The sequence below is a fragment of the Lytechinus variegatus genome, chromosome 3 (genome assembly GCF_018143015.1).
Source record: "Lytechinus variegatus isolate NC3 chromosome 3, Lvar_3.0, whole genome shotgun sequence".
Classification (NCBI taxonomy): Eukaryota; Metazoa; Echinodermata; class Echinoidea; order Temnopleuroida; family Toxopneustidae; genus Lytechinus; species Lytechinus variegatus.
In genome coordinates, this window is record NC_054742.1 from 24,839,619 (window position 1) to 24,867,440 (window position 27,822).

The 27,822-nt window shown below is 32.6% G+C and overlaps 1 protein-coding gene across 4 annotated transcripts in view; it reads right to left on the reverse strand.

The window, feature by feature from the left end:
* Positions 1-5,630: 5,630 nt before the first annotated feature.
* LOC121410588 (GRIP1-associated protein 1-like) overlaps positions 5,631-27,822 on the reverse strand; it is a 40,760-nt gene continuing 18,568 nt past the window's right edge. For 2 of the 4 annotated variants that reach the window (XM_041602774.1, XM_041602770.1), the window contains 18 exons: positions 27,266-27,313; positions 25,805-25,850; positions 24,958-25,011; positions 23,690-23,767; positions 19,782-19,859; positions 19,280-19,318; positions 17,860-18,060; positions 16,941-17,057; positions 16,596-16,637; positions 16,180-16,293; positions 15,677-15,754; positions 14,991-15,143; positions 12,646-12,809; positions 11,938-11,995; positions 11,524-11,625; positions 10,276-10,372; positions 7,594-7,778; positions 5,631-6,814 (listed from right to left, as the gene is read on the reverse strand). In XM_041602774.1, coding sequence (XP_041458708.1) covers positions 6,653-6,814; positions 7,594-7,778; positions 10,276-10,372; positions 11,524-11,625; positions 11,938-11,995; positions 12,646-12,809; positions 14,991-15,143; positions 15,677-15,754; positions 16,180-16,293; positions 16,596-16,637; positions 16,941-17,057; positions 17,860-18,060; positions 19,280-19,318; positions 19,782-19,859; positions 23,690-23,767; positions 24,958-25,011; positions 25,805-25,850; positions 27,266-27,313 — 1,816 coding nt within the window. In that variant the 3' untranslated portion in view covers positions 5,631-6,652. The remainder of the gene's footprint in view (positions 6,815-7,593; positions 7,779-10,275; positions 10,373-11,523; positions 11,626-11,937; positions 11,996-12,645; positions 12,810-14,990; positions 15,144-15,676; positions 15,755-16,179; positions 16,294-16,595; positions 16,638-16,940; positions 17,058-17,859; positions 18,061-19,279; positions 19,319-19,781; positions 19,860-23,689; positions 23,768-24,957; positions 25,012-25,804; positions 25,851-27,265; positions 27,314-27,822) is intronic. The other 2 variants (XM_041602773.1, XM_041602771.1) reach the window with 2 other exon arrangements.

Below are 27,822 nucleotides of genomic sequence, written 5' to 3' on the forward strand. Positions count from 1 at the left end.
TTCAAATGTCTCTTACTATATATCACTTGTTCATGTAAAATACATAACTCTAGTATTTACATGGCCTGTTTTTGTTTTAATTTTAACTGGATGAAATCACCACTTTGTCTCATTTCATATATCTATATATTTTGATTCCTCACCAGGAGGTCTGTGCATGACTGCACATAAATATTATCTGAAATGATGTATTTTAAAGGGTATTACCCCCTATCAGAGCCTTGTGAGATTTGTCATTGATGGTCATATAAAGTTGAAAATAAATTGAGATCTACTTAAGGACCCTGGGAGGTGTTTTATAAATATAGAAGCTACATGCAGCAGATTCGCTTTAGCCCTTATATAATATAAGATAATAATGCCAACATGCTTATACAGCGCATATCACTGCTGAATGTGTTCTTATGCACTTTTTGAAGAAGACAGAAATAGCAAAGAAAAGAGAGTAATTTGCTGGTAGTCATGCCACTAAACTCATTCCTAAGAGACTTAGGCAGTATCAATATAAGTTTTTCAAATCACACATCATTAACACTACTAAATTACTCATTCACATCCCCAAAATAATGTTGATTAATGGAAAAATCTGGTGAGGCATATAAATGATTTTTAAAAATCAGTGTATTTACCATAATATGGTAGTTTTAATGGCATTCTCATGCAATGTACCACAACAGAAAATAATGAATTCACAAAAGGGTCACAAATACAACATGGTCGATGAGCGTTTGTGAAATTACTTTTATTTTACTACATTAGATTTATTTCTTCTTCATTTGATTATTACCCTTATCATTAAACAAGTGGAACGCCTCTGGCTGTCTTGCCTGCATTATGGGATTCAATCTAGCAGCAGTGCTGACTTTGAAAACAGCAATTGAATAATTATTCACAAACGAAAACACTCATATGATAATAAAATACCATGTGCAATGACCCAACATGACCTTTAACTATGATCATGTGACCTAAGACATGTGCAAAACAATCATTTATACTTGATTAACCTTATATCTATGTTTCATGAACTACATGTGTAGATCCATAACATTTTTCTGATGACAATTAAACAAATACCCCCAACATGGCCAAAGTTCATTGACCTTTGATCTTGGTCATGTGACCTGAAACACGCACAGGAAATTCAGGGATACATAATTAATCTTATGTCTAATTTTCATGAACTAGATCTATAAAAATTTTAATTTATGATGAAAATTCCACAAATACCCCCCCCAAAATATCAAAGTTCGTTGACCCTAAATGACCTTTGACCTTCTGACCTGAAACTCGCACAGGATGTTTAGGGATACTTAATTGCTCTTATGTCTAAGTTTCATGAACTAGATCCAAATACTTTTTAAGTTATGACAACATTTCACAAACTTAACCTTGGTTAAGATTTTGATTGATTCCCCAACATGGTCTAAGTTCATTGACCCTAACTGACCGTTGACCTTACATGACCTTTGACCTTGGTCATGTTCAGTAATTTTGATTACCCTTATATCCAAGTTTCATGAACTAGGTCCATATACTTTCTAAGCTATGGTGACCTTAACCTTGGTTAAGATTTCAATGTTGACGACACCACCGCGGCGCCTATAGTCTCGCTCTGCTATGCAGGCGAGACAAAAAATACTAATGAGACAAAAAATACTAATGTGGAGTAGGGGTGAAATAATATAATAATATAGGGTATTTATATTGCGCACATATCCACCTTGTTAGGTGCTCAAGGCGCTCCTATATTATCCGGCTAAGCTAGTCGTTCATAGCGCACACAGCTTTTTAAGGAATTACTTCCTACCGGTACCCATTTACCTCACCTGGGTTGAGTGCAGCACACTGTGGATCAATTTCTTGCTGAAGGAAATTATGCCATGGCTGGGATTCGAACCCACGACCCTCTGTTTCAAAGTCCGAAGACTTATCCACTGGGCCACAACGCTCCACATATCATTTGTAATAGTTTATAATTTTCCACACAAACTGGGTATTGATTATATGGACAGGTCAACATGTTCAAAGCTAGAATTTAATTTCCTTTGAAAGACAATGCCCCCCCCCCACTAAACATGGTGGTTATGAAGTCAAGAAATTGTTAAAGTATTAACCCTAAATAGACTGGGCTATTTCGACGCCTAAGAAGGGGGGGGGGGGGGGGGGGATTCAGCCCGCCCCTTATGACCTCGACCATCGATCACGCAATCGTGACAAAAATTGGCACGCGCGTTACCCATGGCATTATCTACAAATCTAAAATATCAAATTATGCGAAAAATCTCATTGCTCATTAATTATGCTATTTATGCGTAAAATCATAAGTTTGCTCTAATTAATAAAATAATGCCCCTAAAATCCTAATTTTTGGTTCACATACTCTAGATAGGCATCAGATCAAATTTATTTTTCAAAAATTTCAACATAACATTTATTTTCTTATGTATTCTATTGTTTTCTAAATTTCTTGTGTAATTCTTTGTTTTTCGACTTTTTGTTTTTTATTGTTTTTTTTCAATGGAAATCGTCAGGGACTTTAATTTGTCCATAAAAGATAAAATTAATTGATTTTAAGCAGTAAAAGGAAAAATAATGATACATTTATGAATTTTGGCTAAAAACACTATTTGCATTGGATTTGTACACAAATTCATGTTTTTGAGTAATTTTGGGTCTGCATGCACTTACGAAATGTGTAATTTCGGAACCACATACCCGAGGGTCACAATTTTGGTCTCAAAAGTTGCATGAGACTTGAAAGAAAAAAGCGAGTGACGCGGTCAAAAAATTTTGCGTGATGGATTTATCGCGAAAAATGTCGAGGGGGGGGGCTGATTCAGCCCCCCCCCCATTCTTTTTAGGGTTAAAAGATGAATTTCAATGAAATTTCTGTCAGCAAGAAATTTATTGATGAGGTAAACAGGTACCTGGGAGGATTAATTCCTTGAATGGACCAAGCACTTCACAGCTGGAGCTAACACTGACTATAAATAGTACTATAACATTATGATGATTATTATGTCTTTCAACGATCCTGTAAAAGAGAAAAAAACATGTAAGAGGGATTCGTTGCTTAATTTCAACTGTTCATATGGGTATTATGAATATGTACTTCATAAATTTAATTTCCATTATTAGTATTGTCATTATTATCATTCTATGTAATCATGATTTCATAGGCTTATCATAAACTTTTGTATATACATGTATGTTCTACAAGATTTAGAGTCCCCTGCTTCCTTTACTATGTTAGATTATGAAAATAGTTCTCAATGTATCAGCTCAATGTATCAGTTCATGAAATGTTTACCACGATGACAAAAACTATAAAGTTTGACCCGTTGAAAATATGTAATGCATTGATAAGGAAATTATACTTTATTTCCAAATTATTGATATGGTGTATGAATTAAGAAATAAAATGATAATCTCTCATATATGTTCAATATCTTTTTTTTTAATCATGATATCATACACAACTGCTACTGGTACTGCTTCTCTATAGTACAATGTGTCATACATATTCTCTATTTAATGAATAATAAATAAGTATCCAAAATATGCAGTCTAGTTTACATTTCACCAATAACATACTTTACAACAAACATAACACTACACTTGAACATCTATCTCTGGCAAGAAATAATGCAACTATTTTACTAGTCTAACCAACAAAATTGAACCATGCTTACTTTAACATAATCACTATCATGAATCAAATAGTACTAATTTTGTGTGCTATATTTCAGAATTTACAGCTTCTTGTAAGAAAGGGCAATTTTCACAAATATGCAAATATTGTAATTGATCAGAAAGGATTCATGACAGGTATATAATGTCCTCTCTCCAACATAAATTATTGATATGCATATCGGTAAGCATATATCTATCATGAAGTGAAACTGAATTACCATAGATATTAATTGGCTAAAGTTCTACCATATTCTAAATACAAATACATTTTTTATGCATGTTTTTAGTGGAAATAATACTATAACATCAGTGAAATGAAATGAGTTCTTCTACAGACAGCCCAAATGTTATGAAACATGCATAAAAGTCAAATTAAACACCCATTCAACCTTCTATGGCCAATACTTTTTTTTATACCACAATTATTCAAGTATGGAATGCAAAATACAATATACATAATCTGACAATATTTGGTGGTTTAAATAAACTTTATAACTTTACACAATAGGAGATATCTATCATATACAGATCATGAATACCATTTATACAATAAAATGTGACAGATATTACATAGATTATGTTTATTCACTCATTTTTTCATTTATATTTTCTACACTTGAATATCACACTGGTGAGGGAAGCACATTACACATTCACTTCTGCTTATTACTTCTTGTGCAAGTAAAAGTTGCATAAAGCCAACATTGGCCCTGGAGGGTCATGGTGTGAATTTGAATGCTGTATCAAATTGTACTATGCAGCCAAGAAATAGGTTAAAGGGACAAATTTGGAAAAGAACTGAAAAATAAATGTATTCTGTGAGTTCAATGGCAGTGCAAAATGAAGGAAACAAGCTCAGATATGTACATAAAAAAATATATATGTGTAAAAACAAATGTTTTTGTGTGTCTCTGTACCAAGATGTTCATGCTTGCTTGTGTGATTATTTTTGTTTTGTTTTTAACAAGAATTACCATTTATTAAGCTCCATAGAATTGATGCCATGATATACATACTTAATGAGAAACGTTGAGAGAAAAATGAGGCCGAAAATCATTACAATAGAGGATAAGTTTATCACTTGAACAATTAAAAAAATATCTTGTTCCTGATGCACTGTCTTGAAATGGATGGTGCTTGTGGCAAGCAATGTGTTATTATATGAGCAGTATTATCAACATATAAAATATACATCTCCATATTGTGCCTTACAACACTGTATTATTGATGCTCATGTGATCACTGCAATTAATTATGAGTTCACATGGAAAGCTGCAAACTTTATCATCCAGGAATAGTCACTGAAGTTGAGAAAAATTGTCATTATTGCCATATCAGTATTCTCGGAATACAAGGAGAGGAAATCCAGACATAATCTAAATATAAATTTATTCTCTTTTATATAATACATACACAATTGGGTTAATAACACTTGGTGGGTGTTTCATAAAGCTGTTCATAAGAACGACTTTAAGAACGACTGGTGATCCTTTCTTTTGGTAAATGGTATACACTATAGGCGATAGTTTAGCGCGTAAGAAAGGATCACCAGTCATTCTTAACTTATGAACAGCTTTATGAAACGGCCCCCAGGGAGGTGTTTCACAAAGATTTAAGTATGACTCCGAGTCGCACTTAAATACCTATTTGTGTGCAGTATAAAAGATGCAACTGTATTGGTCAGATCATACCAAGAGGACGCACACTACTGCATATTGATCAATGAGATTGCGCGTTGCATATCATGTACGGGTCAGCATTGAAGTCATACTTAACTCTTTGGGAAACACCCCAGGTAGAGCAAAGGCTGCATGCAATGGAAAAAGGAAACTCCATTATAATGTTGGAATGCTATACAACATAAATGAATTACATGTAATTAATGATACACTAAGCAATGATAACAATATCCCCTCCACCCTGTCCACAAAAAAAAAATACAGTAGCTCTTTTATTAAGTTATTATTTTTCCTTTAACATAATTATAACCATACTGAGTTTATGATATAATTAAAAATGGTCTTTTCATCACAAAATTGTCAAGAATGACACATTTGCTTGTAATACAAAGGATAAACTTTTGCATGTTTTCAGAAAAAGAAAACTTGACATTTTATATGCCTTGATACCTGCTTCTTAACTGACTAAAACATACAGCAAGTCAAATAGCTAAGGGAATAACACAATTGTCATTGATGGGTTTCACTTAATAAAATAGTTGACTGAAATATAATTTTCTTTCATGGCATACACATCATGTGTGGCACGAAATGGGTGCTACCATGTTGCATAAAACTTATTTATCATGGAACCTTTGTCATCAACAGCAAGTACCATGGCAACAATGCTCAACAGCCAATCAAAATTCAGGATTCTAATGAAGCTATGATTGGATTAACACTTACTATTGATAAGTTTTCAGTAATATATGTGCAAAGTCTGGAATGGAAGAAACAGCCCATTACCTGTATGTCAAGATATTGGGAATCAGTTTATCCTCACACTTCCTATCAAAAAATAATGGAGAAGTGTTCAAGAAATAAAATTTGTCTGTGACTGTTTTGATTGTAATATACAAATTGATTTTTAGAAATATTTCCCAAACATTGTGAATAAATGCTACTTCCCTAATGATCCTCTTCCAAGATGGTGCAACTAATTTCCTCCACAAATTCATTGACAGTAAAGGACTGCTTCACATACTCTACATACCCTAGGACACTCCAACTCTCTTCCTTCCAGCATTACGAATTCTCACACCTTAGTAACTTTCTTGATTCATCAAATTTCATCACAGATGAAATAACTTCCAGAGACCACTTTGAAAATAAATCTTGCCTTGCACCTGCAATCTTTATCCCAGCTAAGGAGTTTGTGCAATAGCCCAACAGGACTATGCAATTTTTAAATAGAAACGATATATTGACAATAGTGTATATGTAGAACAGGGTATCTGCTATGAGGATGATACTGGATGAGATGATGATGTAGTTGCCATGGAGGATGCACCTCCAGGAAGTTTACCCTGATGATCATCTACTGGAGATGGTGTACCTGATTGAGATGATCCTACCAACTTACTCAGTCGTACAACCTCACTTGATAGCATCTCAATATCCTGAATGAGAGAAACAAATCGGGATTCAAATATTTTTACTATAAAGGATGTAAGAATTATGGCTAGGATTATTATTAAGACTATGAATGAGACTCAGATTTAGTTTAGTCTAACATAATTCAATTAAAGTCATAGTCCACTTGTCCTATACATGGAAAAAATGGTGAAGGCATTCAAATAGTTTTCATGACATTTAGATAAAATATCACAGTAAAAAGACCCTAACCCTATATCATAGGAAAATAACCCTATATCATAGGAAAATAACCCTAAAGGATAATTGAATTAATCAAGCCAACAATTTGTATGATACCCTATAATAATAATATAGGATATTTACATTGCGCACATATCCACCTTGTTAAGTGCTCAAGGCGCTCCTATATTACCCGGCTAAGCTAGGCGTTCATAGCGCACACAGCCTCTTAAGGAATTACTTCCTACCGGTACCCATTTACCTCACCTGGGTTGAGTGCAGCACATTGTGGATCAGTTTCTTGCTGAAGGAAATTCCGCCATGGCTGGGATTCGAACCCAAGACCCTCTGTTTCAAAGTCCGAAGACTAATCCACTGGGCCACAACATTAACTTCAAAGTGAAGTACTTATGACTGAGCACAGTTGCATCAAGTTTATTCAAATAGTTTTAAAAATTTTACAATAAAATAATTTTTAAATTTGATTTCAGGTATAAGAAAGGATTCCTGTCAACACACCGCAATTTAAAACCCCAATAAAGAGTAATGACAAACATCATGGCCTTGGAAAGAAGATACTTACCTGTTGTAAATGCATGTTTTTAGTGATGGTCTCCTCAAGCATGACTTGTAATTTTTGATTCATTTCCCTCTGGCTCTCCTCCTCCACATCCCTTGATGACCTCATTAATTCTCTCATCTTACGTAATGATGGTCCCTTAGTCTCTGGTTTCACATCAGCTGGGGATGAATTGACCTTAGCTGGGTCTAAATGCAACATTAATTATATTTATCATCTATGTACTAGGTAATTTTCATCAGAAAAAAATTGTGTTATTTATAATGATATTGTGGATATTTGTATCGTGCAAAGCCTTGTTAAGATATAGTACAATAACCCTTAGAAAATGTTTATATACATGTATGGTACAAACATAGACAGAGTGAGCAACTCTTACTAATGAATGTGCATTGTTGCACTCTAAATTAAAACATTCTCAAAAAAATTGCAGTATTTTTTGCCTTGCTTTTGCAACATTTTGTCGATACTTTTGCCACTGACTTCACCCTAAAAGAGTCAGATTATTTGAACCCATCTAAGCCTTCGATCGCGCGAGTGCTGCTAAAATTTGCACAGTGGTAGTGTGCAATAAAATCTACAAGGCTGTATGGTTAATTTTTTTTAGATAATAAGATTTTTCATTCAATGAATTAATTATGCTATTTCATGCATGAAATAAATAATTTGCTCTAATCAACTATCATACGGTCCCCAAACTGCTAATTTTTCATTCACAGACTCTTTGTAGAATCCTGATCAAATGTACTTTTGGTATCGCAAAATTTTTCTGATGTATTTTGTTTTTATATTTCTTATGTATTTCTTGTTTTTTACTTTTATTTAAAATTGTTTTTACAATGGAAATTGCTGCAGACTTAATTCTGATATCAAACAAGACAAAATTAATTTTGTTTCATCAGTAAAAGTAAAAATAATGATACATTTATAAAAATTTGCATTGGATTTGTACATGAATTCAAGTTTTTTGAGCAGTTTTGGGTCCGACAAGCGCTTACATAATGTTGCGTAATTTTATGTCCGCGTACCCAGGCATCGCAAGTTTGGTATAAAAAAGTTGTGTGAGATTTGAAAGTAAAAAGTCAGCGAGCGACGTGGTTGAAAAATTTCGTGCAGCGATTTATCTAAAAAAATGTGGAGAGGGCGGAAAATGCCCCCCCCCACAGGCCTTTTAGGATTAATATGTAAATGCTGCTGAACAATCCTTTATTTCATATACAAAACACACCAAAGACCAAGGAAAAGAAGCCCAGATCAATCAATTCATGATCTATGCGATTAAAATAAAGATTAAAAACTGGTTGTCAAACAAATAAACAATAGTTCAATATAAATAAAAAGCTTTGGACAGAATGAACAGTAATTTTTTTTTTTTGATATTCTGTAAACATCTTCTGCGCCTCGGAATAGTTTACTAGATAGATGGCGCATGATAAATGCTGTGTTTATTATTATTTTAGTGAATGAGCTAAATACGACTCAGTTGACTTTCTTTAAAAAAACTTTATGCTGTGGATTGCTCCTTCGATGAGTTGAATCACAAGTTGATTTCAAAATAGTCTGTAGCATCCATGTTCAGATTTTATGGATCACTGGAAGATCTCACTATTTCTCATCTTAAGTAATGATTGACAATTTCACCAAAAAACCCCTCTTAAAAATAACTAAAAGAAAAATCAAAGTGTCTTTCATAATCTTAAATGAGACTAAAAAGTTAGGGTTATTTTTATCAAAATAAATACAACACATTTATGCATTTCATAAGGAATTTGGATATTCAAATTGAATGCTCTAAAAACATATGTTTGCTTTTCCCCATTATCCTGGATATTTCACACATCACTTCTTAGTACTCATATATACATGTACAGTTGAGTCCAGAAGTTTACATACACCCAGGAAATTCAAAGAAAAGTTTACACTTGCCAAACATCATAAAATGTACTGTATCTTATAAAATATTTGTGCTATCATGACGAATTTGATATCAAGTGCAAGAGTATGTCATGCCCCTTCATCACATTGCTTTGTCATCAAGACCTGAAAAACATTTAGGTGTCAATTTTCCCAAAACATTTTCAGATTTTAGACAAATTAAAAACAAAAAATTTATAAAAATATTTCATATTTGTGCTAATTACTTCTCAACACAAACATTTTAGATTAGACTTTTTTTATTCAGTGGTGACATATCATGGTAGAAAATGTAATGTAAATCATAGTTTGACATTTATATATTTGTATGAAACGATGTTTGAAAATATAATTACAAACAATAGAATACATTTGGCATGAATATACCCTTTTTTCTTCAAAGAAAATTCCACCTGAAATATACTATGATCCCAATGGCATCCCAATCATGTGACAGAGCTTAATATGCTCTTTCATTTGATAACAAATTCTTCATGGTCGTATTTATACTTCTGAAGATATAGTAAATTTTGTTACGCAAGTGAACAAATTTCACTGAATTCCCTGGGTGTATGTAAACGTTTGGCCTCAACTGCAAAAGTACCAAGTCCTCATAATGATCAAGCTCTTAATTATATACATAAAGGATGATATACCTTTTGATTGCAGATGCATTATCAAACTTCCTTTGTAAATTAAGGTAAAGTTACAATTTCTTTTTAAAAATTTCTCATCATAAACGAATGATTTCAACATCCCTTTCCAACTCACCAATTATTTTCCGTTCCATGACGTGAGCTTCAATGATTGCACTTTTTCTCAGGAGATCTTCTGCCATGCATGCATTGCTTTCTTCAAGGTGACGCACCTAATTAGCAACACATGAAATATAATCATCAGGGAGGATCTCAACTATGGAAAGCAAAATGATACTACAATTTATTACTTAGAAGGTAATACATTGACCCTTGGTAAATAAAAAAAAAAGAGTATGCTGATTGGTCAACTCAATGACATATACAGGGAGGCATATCATCATCAAGAACATTATGCTGGATTGTACCTATTCTGACAAACTATTGGGTTACTGACTTTCTATAATTTCATTTTATAATTTGAAACTGCACACGACCATTCATGGATCAATCAACTTAGAAATCAGATTAGTCAATTGTTTAATCAATAACATTGATTGGGATTATAGTGAAGTGAAAACGTCAATTAAAATTTAAACAAAGTTTAACAAAGACTTGTAGACAATCATATTACCCATGTTGCTAAGCTGCAGCACATGTGAATACTATAAGACAGTCAGGATGGTAAAGTGGCAGAATCACATGATTGAGGTATGAATTTTCCCTTAAAAATTAACATTTTAAGTGGCATCCACATATAAATGACAACAGATGACTCTGACTGCTGAACTTATATTTTTTTCATTCTATCTTCAAATATCTATATTTTGAAAGAACAGGATCACCATTTGGTTAAGATGGTGAGTTGACTGTATTCGATTCATTTTTTTTTTGCAAGAGTATGTGATGAGAAAACAGAAACCTGTATAAAATTGTGAAAAGAGTAGTGGAGTAGAGTGCATACTCTGAGCCATTTAAACTTTATGAATACATTTCATTTTTTATATAGTTTGCAATTGGAGGGGGCAGCATTCTTAACAGTTTTGTTTTCTCTATTCCATGGCTTTTAATTACATAATGTTACTATATTGCATTGAATTGTCATAAATATCCGCTAATCCCCTCACTTGTTCATAAGTATCCAGAAGATTATGCAAGTCACAGGAACAAATGTATCAACTTGTACCACTGTCCGCAAGTATAGGTATCTGGTTGTTTCAATCTGTATCATCAGTGTCTATTACCGAATATATTTTTCAGTGATGGGAAGGATCAATGGGAACTCAAAGGAAAATGGATGCTTTGGGACAAAGATGGATGCAATGCACTGAATGACTGGGGTATAACATTTCATTTTTTAAATGAATACAGTAATCAGCATTACCTTTTCTTCTAGCTGCCAGTTTTCTTGTTGGATTTGTGTTAATTTGGAGATGAGTTCTGTTGTCTCTTCACTGAGGGCAGCAGACATGGAATCATTGGGAGACTGTCATAAAACAGATAAAAATAAAACTCTTTGGCTAAATGTTCTACAGAAATCCTTACAAGTCACAAAATCATTTTGGTGTACATCCTTGGCACACCTTCAGAGTGCAGACACTACATTGAATTTACTTTACCCTGTACTGTTCCTAGCAACTCACATTTAATCCTTTTAATACAACTAATGTATATGCAATTCATACTCATCACTTCGCAATAAATACTTTCATTTGATTTTCATCCTTATTTTTAACATTAGTAACAATTTTATAATTCCAAATAATAGAAATATAATCAATGAAAAGATCAAACTTACAGGAGCAAAGTCACTGTAGTCTCTGCCAGTCCCACTATTGCTTAAAGATGAGATGCTACTAAAAGATTAAAAAGAAAAAGATATCAATGTTAGCATTTTGCATAGAGAATTAAATAACAAAATCTCAAAAAGAGATAGAAATCAGCATAAACTAAAAAGAGGTCCTTTTCATCTCACTCTACTGGCTGTAGATTACACACTGTACATTTCACATTCCTTCTTGTTTACAAACCTTCATTGAATATTTCATAGTAAATATCATGTAAGTTTCTAACTAATGAAATCAACATCAGGGTATGACACCACCTGGATGATGTATATTTCTATCTTGGCATGTCCTGTAATATACATACATGTACAATTTTGGTATTTCCTGTGTAAATCATCATGGCCACTCTAGGCCATGATCTCAATTAACTGAATGATAGACATACTTCCTAAAAACTAAAAAATATAGATCAATTGCTTACCCCTCTTCAAATATAGCCTGTCAGATTACTTTTCAGAAGATGTTAAAAGGCTGATTTTCTTTTAGAATATGATAGTAAAAAAAATATTTCTCAATTGGAGTATAATTTTATCCAACAAATTTTTCAGTAAAATGCAACAAAAAAATTGGAATATAGTGAGAAACAAAATGCTTCATTGACAGTATGGATAAAGTTCTGGAAGAAGTCTAATGTGTATGCTACAAAAATATATGAATACCTGGTGTCGTGTCTAGAAGACCTATCATCATAGGTATGATGTGAGAAGAGTGCATCTAAACCTTGTGGTGCTTGACTGTTCTGTGTTAAGACTTCTTGTAATCTCTCCTGTAATTTAACTGATCTCTTCTTCTCCTGTCTCAGTTGCCTTTGAAGATCCTTCAGCTGTGGATGAAATCATTCAAAACAAGATACAATCAACAATGTTACTCTGATTTTTACCACTATTTAATACTTATTTTTGGATTGAGATATGATCTCTCTTGTAACTATCCTTCTCTTTCCTCTATTTTTCTTTGAACCCAACCATGTTATATAATGATGTAAGCATTATGTTGTTTCCTTCTTTTCAATTCATGGTTATCGCAAAACTTGTAAGAAGCTCCCCTAAAGAAATTACCTGTTTATTCATGGCTGATGTACATCATGTACTATTCCATTTAAAGGTAAATGCCAGTTTTGGTAACGATATCAAAATGAGTTCGTACAGAATCCAATGAAATGACTACCAAAGTGTCTGTTTCTATAAATAAAGAACATGTGCCAAAGGATTCTGGAAGAAATTGTGTAATTGCTGAGAAATTGGCAAATAAGCACAGGATTTGGGTCAAGCGTCAGGCACGACAATCAAAGCAATAATAATACACTGTCCCACATGCGCTTATCTGTGTTGGTTGTTATCTTTAGTGTGACTATTTTTCAGCATAGATTTCAAGATTTCACAAAGTTCAGTTTATGTGACTGTACCAGATCTAGATCCTCGATGATATACTGACCATTAAGCCTGGTTTTACAGACGTTCTCATGAAATCAGTGTTTACTGCAACTACTGGCATTTCTCTTTAAGACTTTTATCAATAAATTATTAAATTTAATGGATTTACTTTGTATAATATATCCTATTACTTCTGATAGATATTGCGAAAGATGGGTAACAAACATTTATTTATTTATTAATTTTTTTTTTTTGGGGGGGAGAATATTCCCTCACATACTTCAATGGGCAAGGTTCATCAAGTTCTGGTGCATAAGAGAATCTTCTTTCTCAAACTCTACCTTAACTGTAGATTATAAATTGTTTGGCCTCCTGTAATGAATTATTTCGTCAGTGACTTTCAATGACTACTGAAATTGTGACATCTGGGCTCCGTAAGATTAGCGATCAATCGCTAAATGAACTGACCTATCAATATAACCGTTACACGAGCATTTGGTTTGAAATTCTGACCAGGAACCAATCAGTGCGCTTCTCTCATATTTGCAATTCATCGCAAACCTTTGTGTTACGGAGCCCAGGGCTCCGTGCTCCGTAACACAAAGGTTTACAATCAATCGCTAAATACCAATGACCAATCAAGATCGTCGTTGCACGCGCACTCTATTTAAAATACTGACTGGGAACCAATCAGTGTGGTTCTTTCATACTTGCAATTCATTGCAAACCTTTGTGTTACGGAGCCCTGAATAGTTGAGTGCACATTTTTCAGTCAAAATCAATGAAAAGGCTTAATTGAATGCTAATACTCATCTAAAAGTTCTAAATTGACATTGGCAATGCACAACATTATCAACCTTTAATTCAAGAAGGGAGCAAAAGAAAAAAGTTGGCCCTTTTCTCTAAAGTGGGTAAAATTAGTAATTGCATCACTAAAAGGGTGTCATTTATTACGATTAGAATGATTTGAGGCATATGAAGCAGACAATGGTGATTCATTTTGGTTTGTAAGAAGACCATTTCAAATAGAGAATGCCAATAGTATTTTCTTTCATAATAGAAAAGTCTTTATACAATAAGATGGAATGGATGAGCTGCCACTTAGTCTTATTTCTCCCTGGTCTATTCACACCTTGTCTAATGTCACATGACCAAATCAAATTTTGTCTACAACTAGTTTATATACTAATAAAACTTAGTCCAAATGACACCCAGCAAACTTTATCATTTTATTCATTCAACAGTCTAGCCATGCCAATTTCATCTAATGGCAACTTTCTCTAATATAACCTCTGATAAGACAGAGACCAGGGGTCTGTTTCATAAAGAGTTACAACTGTTGTAACTTTGCCATTATGGCAACTACCATGGTATCCTTGATTTTGATTGGCTGCTGAGCCATGTTGCTATAATGGCAAAGTTACAACAGTTGTAACTCTTTATGAAACAGTCCCAGATGAACATTATGCAAAGGGGCGAAACAGAATAGAATCGAGCATTTTACCAGTTAAACTGACAATAAGCTGGAATCAATAAAATAGGTTTATTGAATTAGTCACATTCATGTTAGACAATCTGGGTAAGAGACTAACATGTAAATCACTGATTATAACCCTAGATCTTGTACTCACCATGCCAGATCTCTTCTTCTCACCAAGTTTATGATCTACTACAGAGTCCCTGGCATCCTGTTCCAATTTCCCTATGGTGGCTTGATGTCCCTCTATCTCAATTTTGGCACTCTCTATAGCTTTATCCTTCTCAGATAGCTCCCCTTGCAGATTCTGAGAATAATCATATAGGGTATTCCTTGTTCATGCAATGTCCATAGTGTATTGTTTATTCACACGATAATCATATGGCATATGGATTGGACAAACAGAATAGACAGGGGAGCATTTCATGAAACATAGTCAGTGATTTTCATCAACTAATTTGCTCTCAACCAATCAGATTGAAGTGATTGCAGTAGCTTATAATAGTCAGCAAAAATCATTAACTATTGGTTTTATAAAACACTCCCCAGATGCTTTTTCTCACAATTAATGAGAGTGGATATTGCTTGTTTATGATACAACAATCAGGTGAAACATTGAATCATAAGCAATATCGCATATTCATATGCAATATCATATGTGGTATTGATTGTTGACATAGTTGCCTAAAATCATTAAGGTAGATCAACTTTAACCCATGGGTTAACTCATGTTATTCTAAATCATGGGTTAAATAGAATCCTTGGGTATTAAAATTTGTTAAAATTTGTTATTAAAATCTAAGAAGATATAACAAGATTCAGAAAGGAAGGTCTACTTACTGATATTTCTTCTTGATGCTTGGCTTCTAAATCTTTGATGTCTTCTATATGCTTTTCTTTTGTTCCTTCTAGTTCCTCCTACACAAATGATCGAAATCACAGATTATTAGTATCAGTGTATAACTTTGGTATGCCTGAATATTGGGTCAAATTTAATGTCAAGTTATTCACTCTGAGAAAAAAAGGGAAATGCATTTTAATATGACTCCCCCCCCCCCTGAAAAAAGGGTGAAGGATATAATAACCACCAGTCAAAATATGTAAATAAGAGGATACAAGAGCAATGTTTTTTTTTTACTGATAAGATAGAAGGCAAAAAATGTTGTGATATACAATTGTGTGAGAGAGGAAGAAAAAAAAAGGCAAAAAGAAAAAAAGATGGGGAGAATAGATATAGAGAAAGATAGAGAGATAGACAGAGAGAGGGCGAGAGAGAAGAGAAAGAGATAAAGACAGAAAGGGGGTTCAGATATTTTACATTTGGGCAGTACTTTTTTTGTTACCTCTAATTCTTTCATTCTCCTTTCAAACCATCCCTTTGCATTTTCTAGTGATTCAATTTGTACATCTCGCTGCGTGATCTGCTCTTTCAAAGGCTCTAGTTCTTTTCTCTTTTGCTGAAATTCAATGGTAAGACAATGACATTAAAAACCTTAAAAACAATCTCACTTTGTCATAAAAATATATTTCTTAAAAGTATATCTACCTGTCAATAGTGTAAACACTATCCCTCTAAAGAATATATCAGTCAACATCCAATTAATCTAACTTTTATTTTTTCATATGACAGAAATTTCCTACATTCAATTGTATCACAAATAAAAAAATCAATGAAATATTCATACATACATGTACATTCACATTGTATATAACATCATTACTTTTTGAACAATATTACTTAGAAAGATGAAGTGATTACCTTTTCATCTTGAAGTTCATGTTTGAGATCATCAAGAGCTTTCTACAAATGATAAAGAAATCCAACAAAAACAAATGTGTAATTTTACAAAACATGATAAAAATATGACAGAAAATAATTCTAAAAATAGTATTAAAGTTTTAGGAAGAATTGGGCAGTTTAGCTTTGGTTGCAAAAAGAAAATTGATTTCTTATGCCAGACAGGAGACTTGTATGTACATATCAATATACATGTGTAACGTCATTTAATGCTCTATTTATAAATTTCCAGTCAATTTCATAATTACTTTATAGGCAACTGACCCATTCTTTTGAATGTTAATCAAAACTAATATCCGAGCCTACCTGATGACTAGTTGTCATACTAGATACTTCTTCCTTATGTTGCTCTCTGATGGTTTGTGTTTGAATTGCCATCTCATCTAACATGTTTTTCCTCTTATCAGCTATCTTATTAGTTTCCTATAAACACAATAACAATAGTATCATATATTTGAAAAGAAGAAACCCAGATCATAATTCAAATTCATAATACAAAAGAGAAAAAGGTAGATACTTTAAATGTCAAATAAGTTACAATAAATCTTGAAATTTGAAGAGTTTGAAGTCAAAGACAATAGAGACAAATTTGATGGTACTGTGTGTTCAGAATGCAGCTTGCTATAACTAACAATCATATTTAAAGTTTTTCAGATGTTACAAACATTCAGCCCTTAGTTTCAAAAGGTCATATGATACCTTTTTAAAGTAAAAGAAAGTCACTGCAGCTAACAATTATTTGATGAGAAAGCCTTTAAAATCAAGTTTAATAAACATCATAATATCATAGATCTAGATTGGGTACATTGAAATCAACTCATCTTTGTGAAATCATGAAATGTTAGCTGAAAAACGAAAAAAAATCCAATAATACAAAAAGACATATGTGGGACAGTGTATTAACATTGCTTGGAAAAGTACCCAACATTTTAAGGAATTCCTTGCTTATACTTTGCACATTTCTCAGCAATTACACATTATTTTCCAGAGTCAATTGGCACATGTCTTTTACTTATACATACAAACACTTGTGTGGTTATTTTATTGGGTTCTGCTCGAACTAATTTTGAGATTGTTACCACAACAGGTATTTATTTTTAATGTAGGTAATGGATTTTTGTCACGGTCTTTAATCTTTAAAACATCAAGTTAATAAAGTACATAGCTTTTAATGTATAAAACAGCATGGACTTTGGAATCAGGTGTACACAGGATTGTTCTTTACCTGTAATTCTTTACTAAGAGTATCCCTTTCTTTCCCTGCTGTACTGAGTTGGTCTCCTAACGTAGCATTGGCTGCTAGGCATTCAGTGAACTGAGCCTGTAGTTCATCTCTTTCACTGCTTAATTTACTCTGTGCTAGCTGAAGCTCTTCCAACTCATGCTGGGTAGATTCAAGCTGGTTCTTAGCACTGGTTGACACATTCTAAATATAATAATAATGATAAAAATTGTACATTTACATTACACAATTTTTATTTGTATATAATAGTTAACAAGATAAATACACAAAAGTATGATTAAGTTCTAATTACTAGAAAAGGGAAACCTACTATCTCTACAAATTATATAACAAATTATATTATTATCTTGAAAAAGGAAGGTTTTTAGTTTAGTTTTGACAGTAATAGATAATAATGCATTTCTTATTGAGGAAGGGAGACTATTCCAGAATTCGGGTGCAGCACTAACAAAGGCACGATCACCTAGTGTAATCTTTGTTTAAAAAGGTGGGTGACTTAGGGGCATGATGTCATGAGAACTTTTGAGTCCTAAAAGCTTCATGAGGTTCTTATCAACATTACACTAAAGACAATTCAGATATAATAGATGGTATTTTATTAAATTGTGGGTTTAATGACACTAGGTGAACTTAACCAAAGCATGTACAAGAATCTTATAAAAGATTTATGAGATTCTTCTTTATGTGACACTGACAAGGGTATTAAACTATGACAATTTTGGTGCTAATAGATGGTGTTTTCTTCCACCGCTGTTTCACTTATTCTTGGTGAACTTAGTATATATTCTGATAGAGTGCATTTTGTTAACTTAAGTACAGGTTATTTTCAATCTTTTGGTGAAGTGTTCAAAAATAATTTAGAAATATGATACAAAGGAAGATTATCTGTGCAGAAAATTTAATTCTTTGGTATTAAACTATTTGTAAAGTAATTTCAGATTTTTTTAGTGTTCAGCTTAAATCTTAATTGTCATATTCATAGTTAATGTTCTCTTACAAGTAGGTCTAATTAAATAGACCTGGTGGTAATTAGATAAATTAGGCAAAGCATAACTGTCAATTACAGGAAATGGTTGAAGTGGTAAATTAGACCACATTCTAATAGGATGAAGTGCAAGTATCCTGTTAGATTATATTTGATGAGACAAAAAGGGATGACACAATATGAATAGTCCTGTAAGCTGAATAATGTGGGTACAATTAGTATTTTCTCTGATGGTGACCCTTCAAAAAGTATTCTACTAATCAGAGATGGTCTGAATTGACTTTTCATTTTTTTTGGCCAAAACCCAATCCAAATACTGCCTATCATATCTTACCACAATCATCAAAATCAACACATTTTTAATTGCATATATGCATGCCGGTTTATAACATAGTATTACATATTTGTACTACATACCTGTAATCTATTAGCCTCTTCTGATGTAGAAGTATAAGCCTTGTAAAATATTAAAGATGAAATCATATTAATTTTCAAATCTACTTCATATTTCCTGTAAGGTTTAATAGATTATAATGTAGTTAATATCGTATAAAGATTGCAATAATACTAAACATAATATATTCATAAGTGAGCCCCCCCCCCCTGCTCACAAACATACAGGAATATGGTAATGAGCAAACAATGAGTAGGGAGCACACACAACAAAAATGTGATAATCAACTCCACTTAGAATAACTAAAAAAGACTAAATGAATATTCAAAGCCATATGACAAGCGTATGTCAATTATACACACAATTAAAACAAAACTAAAAATCACTACCTGAACTATCATGAGAAAATAGGTTTTTGTTGGTTCTTAAAAAAATAAGAAAATACACGAAACAATACATTTGTATAAAAAAAACCCAGAAAAAATGAAATTCAGAAACATTACATTGCAACGTTTTGAATATTACCTGTCTAATATTGGCAAGTTCTTTGGTTAATATTGATTTATCTTCTTCTAATCTGGCAACCTCCTCACTGTTTGCAGCCTATAAATGAGACAAATATCATATATTACTGTACAAGATACAACAGAAACAAAGTAAATCATCCCTTAACATAGTATAGTAGACCGGCCAAAACGATTTTTATACTTTGGACGGCAAAATTTGTTAATGCTTGCTAATGCTTGGCATCCCAGCTAAAAGTTTTGCAAAAATGCCCAGGAATAGCGTACGGCCGGATGCCAAGCGCAATTTTGCGTGAAAGTGTCATTTTTAGCGTAAAATCTGAAAGACTGTCGAAAATCACGCATTTTGATATTTTGACGGATTATCATCATATTTTTGATTATCTTTGATATGAAATTATTTTTATTCAGAATTTCAAATTATAAGTCTACTAAATATGCATTTCAAATTTGAATATTACACACACACATATAGCACAGGGAAACATAAAACAGCGATTTCCTCGAAAAAAAAGTTTGTGAAAACTATCAATAGTTTGAAGTTTTTTTACGCAACATAAATTTTTCGATTTAAATGCGTTTATCCATCGAATGTATAGTAAATGTCCTAGTGCCACAAATATTAAAAGAATTTTCAAGAAAGATGGTAGATATCTCATTTTATGTTATCCGAAAGGATACAATGTGCATTTTACCATGTGCGCATTTTGAAAGAAAAATGGAAAATACCGTACATTATGTACATAATTACATGTATAAGTACATACTAAAGCGAGTTTTTATTTACATGTAAAAGTCCATAATAAAGCAAGTTTTTAATTAGATAGCACAATTTGTCAATTCCTTGCATCCCAGCTAAAAGTCTTGCGGAAATACTGAGGAATAGCGTACGGGCGGATGCCAAGTGCACTTTTGCGTGAAAGTGTCATTTTTAGCGTAAAATCTGAAAGACTGTCGAAAATCACGCATTTTAATATTTTGACGGATTATCATCATATTTCTTATTATCTTTGATATGAAATTATTTTTATTCAGAATTTCAAATTATAAGTCTACTAAATATGCATTTCAAATTTGAATATTACACACACACATATAGCATAGGGAAACATAAAACCGCGATTTACTCAAAATAGAGGTTTGTAAGAATTATTAATGGTATAATGTTTGTGTTCCGCATCTCAATTTCGTCAAGATTTAGTGCTAACCGAATAAATACTTAATAATTGTCATGATTGTTGTCATGTCACATATAGTGAAAACAAATACTGAAATAAGATGCAAGATATATATCATTTTATGTTATATATGCGAAATATAACGATGCACATTATTTTATCAGATGCGCATTTCTGATAAAAAAATAAACAGCGCACAATATTACATCGATATTGCACATATCTTATATCAGTGCGATACTCGTCATGATATTATGTAGGATTATGTTTGCTTTTGTATAGGGCTCGATCTTCTTGCTATTTCCACGAATGAATTGGTGCTGAACTTAAATCTACCTGTGGCGATATTCAGAAATAGGTCTGATATTTAATTTGCCGTTACCATGGCAGCATTAATTTTACAGGAATATCTATATCCAAAATCATAGAAAACATACATGTATGAATAAAGCGATTGAATTAGCATTTTTAAACCACTCTGTCAATCTACATTTTACTTCAGTTATTTGATTATCAAAGTATATTAAAAAAAATGGCCGTTGCACGGCAGTACCTATTTTTTGTCTCGCTGGCATAGCAGAGCAGGACTAAAGGAGCCACTTCTCCGGTGGAGGTGACGGTAGTTTTGATTTAACAGCGTCATATCAACCTTGAAATCTTAACCAAAGTTACATTTTTCAAAATTTCATTATAACTTTGAACGTATAGAAAAAAAATTAATGACACTTTAAAGGTCAAGTCCACCTCAAAAAATTGTTGATTTGAATCAATAGAGAAAAATCAGACAAGCACAATGCTGAAAATTTCATCAAAATCGGATGTAAAATAAGAAAGTTATGACATTTCAAAGTTTCGCGTATTTTTAAGAAAATAGTTATATGAACGAGCCAGATACATCCAAATGAGAGAGTTGATGATGTCACTCATTCACTATTTCTTTTGTTTTCTATTGTTTACATTATACAATATTTCAATTTTTACGACTTTGACGATTATGACCTCCTTGCCTGAACCACAAAATGTTAAGATAATGGAATTCCACAGGTTCAGGGAAGAATGAAACTTCATTTCACATGACAATGACGAGAAAATGAAAATATTTCATAAAATAAAAAACAAAAGAAATATGAGTGAGTGATGTCATCAGTTCCCTCTTTTGCATAATGACCGAGATGTGCATATAACTGTTTTGTGAAATAAAGCGAAACTTTAAAATGTCATAACTTTCTTATTTTACATCCGATTTTGATGATTTTTTCAGTTTTATGATTGTGGAATTTATTCAAATCAAGTTTTTGTTGGGGTGGACTTGTCCTTTAAAGTACTTATTCATGTAATTATGTTTATAATTTACAGTATCTTCAATTTTACACTCAAAATGCCCCCCCCCCCTCCCCGATAAATTTTGCATGTCCCGTTTCGGAAAATATCTCTTCCACCTTACTTAAAAAAATTATTTTGATATTTGTGACATTAGAAACGAACGATATTCAATAGATGAACCAATTTAAATCGAAGAATTTGAGTTGTAAAAAAACTAAGAGCTATTGATAGTGTTCACAAACTTTTATTTCGAGTAAATCACGATTTTTTGTGTCATATTGCCATATATGTGTGTGTAATATTCCAAATTGAAATGCATATTTAGTAGACTAATAATTTGAAACTCTGAATAAAAACAATTCCATATCAAAGATAATCAAAAATATGATGATAATCAGTCAAAATAGTAAAATGCGTGATTTTCGACAGTCTTTCAGATTTTACGCTAAAAATGACACTTTCACGCAAAAGTGCACTTGGCATCCGCCCTTACGCTATTCCTCAGTATATCCGCAAGACTTTTAGCTGGGATGCAAGGAATTGACAAATTGTGCTATCTAATTAAAAACTCGCTTTATTATGGACTTTTACATGTAAATAAAAACTCGCCTTAGTATGTACTTATACATGTAATTATGTACATAATGTACGGTATTTTCATTTTTTTTTCAAAATGCGCACATGGTAAAATGCACATTGTATCCTTTCGGATAACATAAAATGAGATATCTACCATCTTTCTTGAAAATTCTTTTAATATTTGTGGCACTAGGACGTTTACTATACATTCGATGGATAAACGCATTTAAATCGAAGAATTTATGTTGCGTAACAAAACTTCAAACTATTGATAGTTTTCACAAACTTTTTTTTCGAGGAAATCGCTGTTTTATGTTTCCCTGTGCCATATGTGTGTGTGTAATATTCAAATTTGAAATGCATATTTAGTAGACTTATAATTTGAAATTCTGAATAAAAATAATTTCATATCAAAGATAATCAAAAATATGATGATAATCCGTCAAAAAATATCAAAATGCGTGATTTTCGACAGTCTTTCAGATTTTACGCTAAAAATGACACTTTCACGCAAAATTGCGCTTGGCATCCGGCCGTACGCTATTCCTGGGTATTTTTGCAAGACTATTAGCTGGGATGCCAAGCATTAACAAATTTTGCCGTCGAATCCTTATCTAGAGCACTTTTTGAGGTTTGGCCGGTCTACTAGTACCGGTAATTGGTTCAATTCGCAAGGCTTTAATCATTCACTGATTTATGAGGCAGATGTAAAGCTTGAATACAAATTGCAAAAATGTAAAAAAAGAGTTCACAAGTGAGTATTAAAGAATGATAATTTTCAATTTTTGTAACAATGGTACACATTAATACTAATAATGGATAAACTTACCTGTTGTTTTAATTCTTCTATGGTATTCTCTAGCTGTCTTATTTGCTGCTTTGAAGTTTCTTGAGCCTCCATTCGATTCTATGGAATGCAAAAATTAAGTCAGAAATTTACTTTGTTAATGACAAGGATTAACTGGGGGCTGAATCAGCCCCAACCTCAAGATTTTTCACAATAAATCTGCTGCGCAAAATCGTTTGACCACATCGCTCGCTGAGTTTTTACTTTCAAGTCTTGCACAACTTTTGAGACCAAAATTGTAACCCCCGAGTACGCTGGTTTAAAATTATGCCATGTGTCGCAAGTGCATGCAGACTGAAAATTGCTCAAAAGCAGGAGTTTGTATACAAATCTAATGCAAATAGTGCTTTTAGCCGCAATTCATAAGTGTATCATTATTTTTCCTTTTACTGATTAAAAGTAATATGTTCTTGTTTATAGTCAAAATATAGTACCTGATAATTTCCATTGAAAAAACAATGAAAAACAAAAAGTAAAAAAAACAACAGAGAAATACATAAGAAATTTAGAGAACAATGTAATACATAAGAAAATAAATGAAATGTTGAAATTCTTTATAAGTACATTTGATCAGATTCCTATAAAGATTCTGTGAACCCAAAATTAGCATTTTAAGAACATTATTTAATTAATCAGAGCAAACTTTTGATTTTAAACATAAATTCATTAATAGCATAATTAATTAACAATGAGATTTTGCACAGAATTCGATGTTATAGTTTTGTAGAAAATGCCATGAGTAAGGGACATGCCAATTTTCGTCGCGATTGCATGATCAACGGCCGAGATCATTTGACAATAGCCTAGTCTATTGAGGATTAACATGTACATGTTGTTTTCAAACAAGTCAGAGGAAATTCCATTCAGTGTCTTTACATTTTATATTTTCTCAGTTCAGCATTCAAAAGCAATGAAGAAAGCTGGGGGCCATTTCATATAGCTGTTCATAAGTTAAGAGTGACTTTAAGAACAACTGGTGATGTTATCTTGTGGTTAATGATATTCACTAATAAATGTTCATTGGTGAATAGTTAGCATGTTCACCAGTCATTCTTAAAGTTGCTCTTAACTTACAAACAGCTTTATGAAACACCCACCAGGAGAGCTATTGTAGAAGATTCTGTGAGACATGTTATACACATTTTATAAGGTGCCTTGAAAAGTGGAAAAAAACCACAGAGAAACCAGAAAGAAAACTTTGAAACAAGGGAATTTTGACTGAAAATCTCTATTTGTTAATATGTTCATACCTGCTTATTCCTGTTTAAAGCTGCTTTCAAGTCACTATTTTCTTTCCTCAATGACTGAAAAGAGAAAGAAAGTTAAACACACATACAGAACAAATCAAAACATACATATTTCAAACACATGTGTCAAATCTAAATAAATTTTAAAAATTTATTTAAAGCCATCAGCTACATCAATCAACAAAAATAGAAATCTAAAGAGTAAAATCAGAATACAAAAAATTCCAGATGATAAATGTTAAAAATAAAATCCAATCATTCATTCATTCTATCTGTTCATTTACTATGAATCCAATTATCCATTCATTCATTCATTCCATCCATTTATTCATTAATCCATTCATTTATTATACAAATAGCGAATAGGCATGAGTGCGATGGTGCAAGATTTCGCATGAGGTGAAAGAAAGATGCTCTATTCAATGAGGCGTTAACCGAATGCGAAATCTCGCACCATTGCATAAATAAGAATATTCGCCATTTGTGTTGTATGCCTCGGAATCTAGGGAAAATATGAAAATGAAAATATTGAAAATATTTTCCCTCCAGTAATCTATGAAAAGGGAGCAAAAATATTGAAAGCGAAAAGCAAAATCCCACAAGCCGGGCCCACAAGCGCACATGATCTTGGACAGCGTTGCGCATTTAGCCAGCGGGCTGTACGCGCATTGTCACCTTATTCAATGAAATCGCATTGTGACGTCACCTCCTAAGGCCGTGCAATGGTACATTTTGGATGGTACGTCTTGTGTGCAATGGTACGAATGTGTGACATTCAGCCTCCCATTTGATCGCGTACAACAAGCTAAGTAGGCGTTGTACAATAACTAATCTTTAGTGATATAGTTACCTCAAGTTCCTTGTCTACAGATCCATGCAACTCTTCAACATTTTTCCTGAAAAAAAGACATATTACATGTCAAAAAAGGCTAATGTGAATCTAAAGTTACAAGTTTTCACACTTTCAAAACATTACTTTGTCTCATTGATCCATATGACATAAAATAATCTTTTCCTACACGTTTCATAAATATGTTAGACGAATTCAATATTATTTTAAACATTCACGTTTAGTTCTTAAAAGTACAATTTTAAAAAGAAAATTAATAAATTCACAAGTTTTAAAGAAAGTACAGTCAGTTTTCAAAACCTAACAAATTTACAAATACACACATGAGGTCACTCAGAAAAAATTACATTTCTGAGTATTTCAGGGAATATGTGTTACAAATTAATGAAATTGATGTTTTTGAGGCCTGCATCCCTTAGATTTCAACTTGATTTTGTAATAGAAAAAAAGTGTAAAAACACTGTTTAAATGGTGAATGTCCGAAGACAGAGAGTCAACCTGCCTGAAACGCCAAGTCTACTCTCCTGCTACTGTTAATACTTCATTTGCTGACTCAAGCCAGCCTTCTCTCACCTACTCAAACATCTCACCCTGCATACTATTCAGCTTTCTACTCCTTCTGGTTTACAGTCTTTTAAGGATTACACTCATGTCAAAAAGAATAATCTACTTCCCAACTTCCACTTTCTCGCCTTTCCATTTCACCTCTAATTCTATCCACTTTCATCTCAGTCCCTCCTGGACTTGATAAATGGTGTACCATAAACCACATCCGCCATTCTTATAAAAAGAGCAGACAATTAAAACACAATTAAATTACCGTTCAATAGAGAGATTATGTAAGACAGGGTAATAACAGGAGGTCAGGTGTGCTTTATGACCCCTACTTAAACATCACCATCTATACATTATAACTTTACTCTAGCACCATTGTGAAGTCAGGAATATGGCTGTATTGGTCTGAACAGACCTCCACAAAAACCTGAAGATCTGTTCTGGTGCACATGGTATATTGCATGCGTGATTTTAGGAAAAGGAGTTCCTTTCTAAAAGGTACTTAAGGCAATTTTATTATTATTATTACTATCATTTTATGTGGGTTTTTTTTCTTCTATAACATGACGATATAATTTGCAGTACATATACATGTTAAGTATTTTAGATAATGGGTGCATCAGGCATGACATCCAATGTATGAAAAGAGACAGATTATTAAGGTGAACCCAATGGATGCAATCAAATCTGGTCACAATGTACAATATCAGTATCAATAAACTATGGATCATAATTACAAATAATACATCTAAATTTTCAGAAAATATAGAATCAAATAAGAATCTGCTATAAACATTAGTAATTTCAACCACAAAACTTTACACAACATGACCAAGGCCTTGAGGACTACAATTGAAAAGGATTCAAATGAGACAAGTTAGATTTATTATAAGAGTAACAAGTCACCTGTTTTTTGCATATAGTTCTTCTTTTTCATTCTGTAATTGCACTAAGCTAAAATGAAATAGAAAAAAAATAATAATAAATAGCTTGGACATTTTCTAAATAGTTATAGCATGGGGATCATTTGGAAAATTATAATAGCAGTAGAGCCTAAGAATCATTTGAATTTTTTGTTATCAGCATATTTTGAAGTAAGACATATGCCTTGAGCACCTAACATGGTGGATGCATGCACTATACATGTAATTACAGGAAAGTAAAATCAATTATCTTCAATGTGACTATGATCGTCATCCAGTATAAACATTATATGAAGTCAAGATATCATTAACCATCAAGTAACTGATTTGATTCAATGATTTTTTTTCCCAGTAATTGTTGAAATATTTCAATATACTTGTTAAAATGAAAGAATGTTTTCTTTCATTGGCAAAATATTTTGACAACAATAATCATCAAAGTTGCTTTATTTTACCTTGTGGTATAGGATCACGTTTCATAGAGTTGTAATCTATGGAAAGTTATAAGCTTCTGAAATCCTGCAATTGACTGACCAAGAG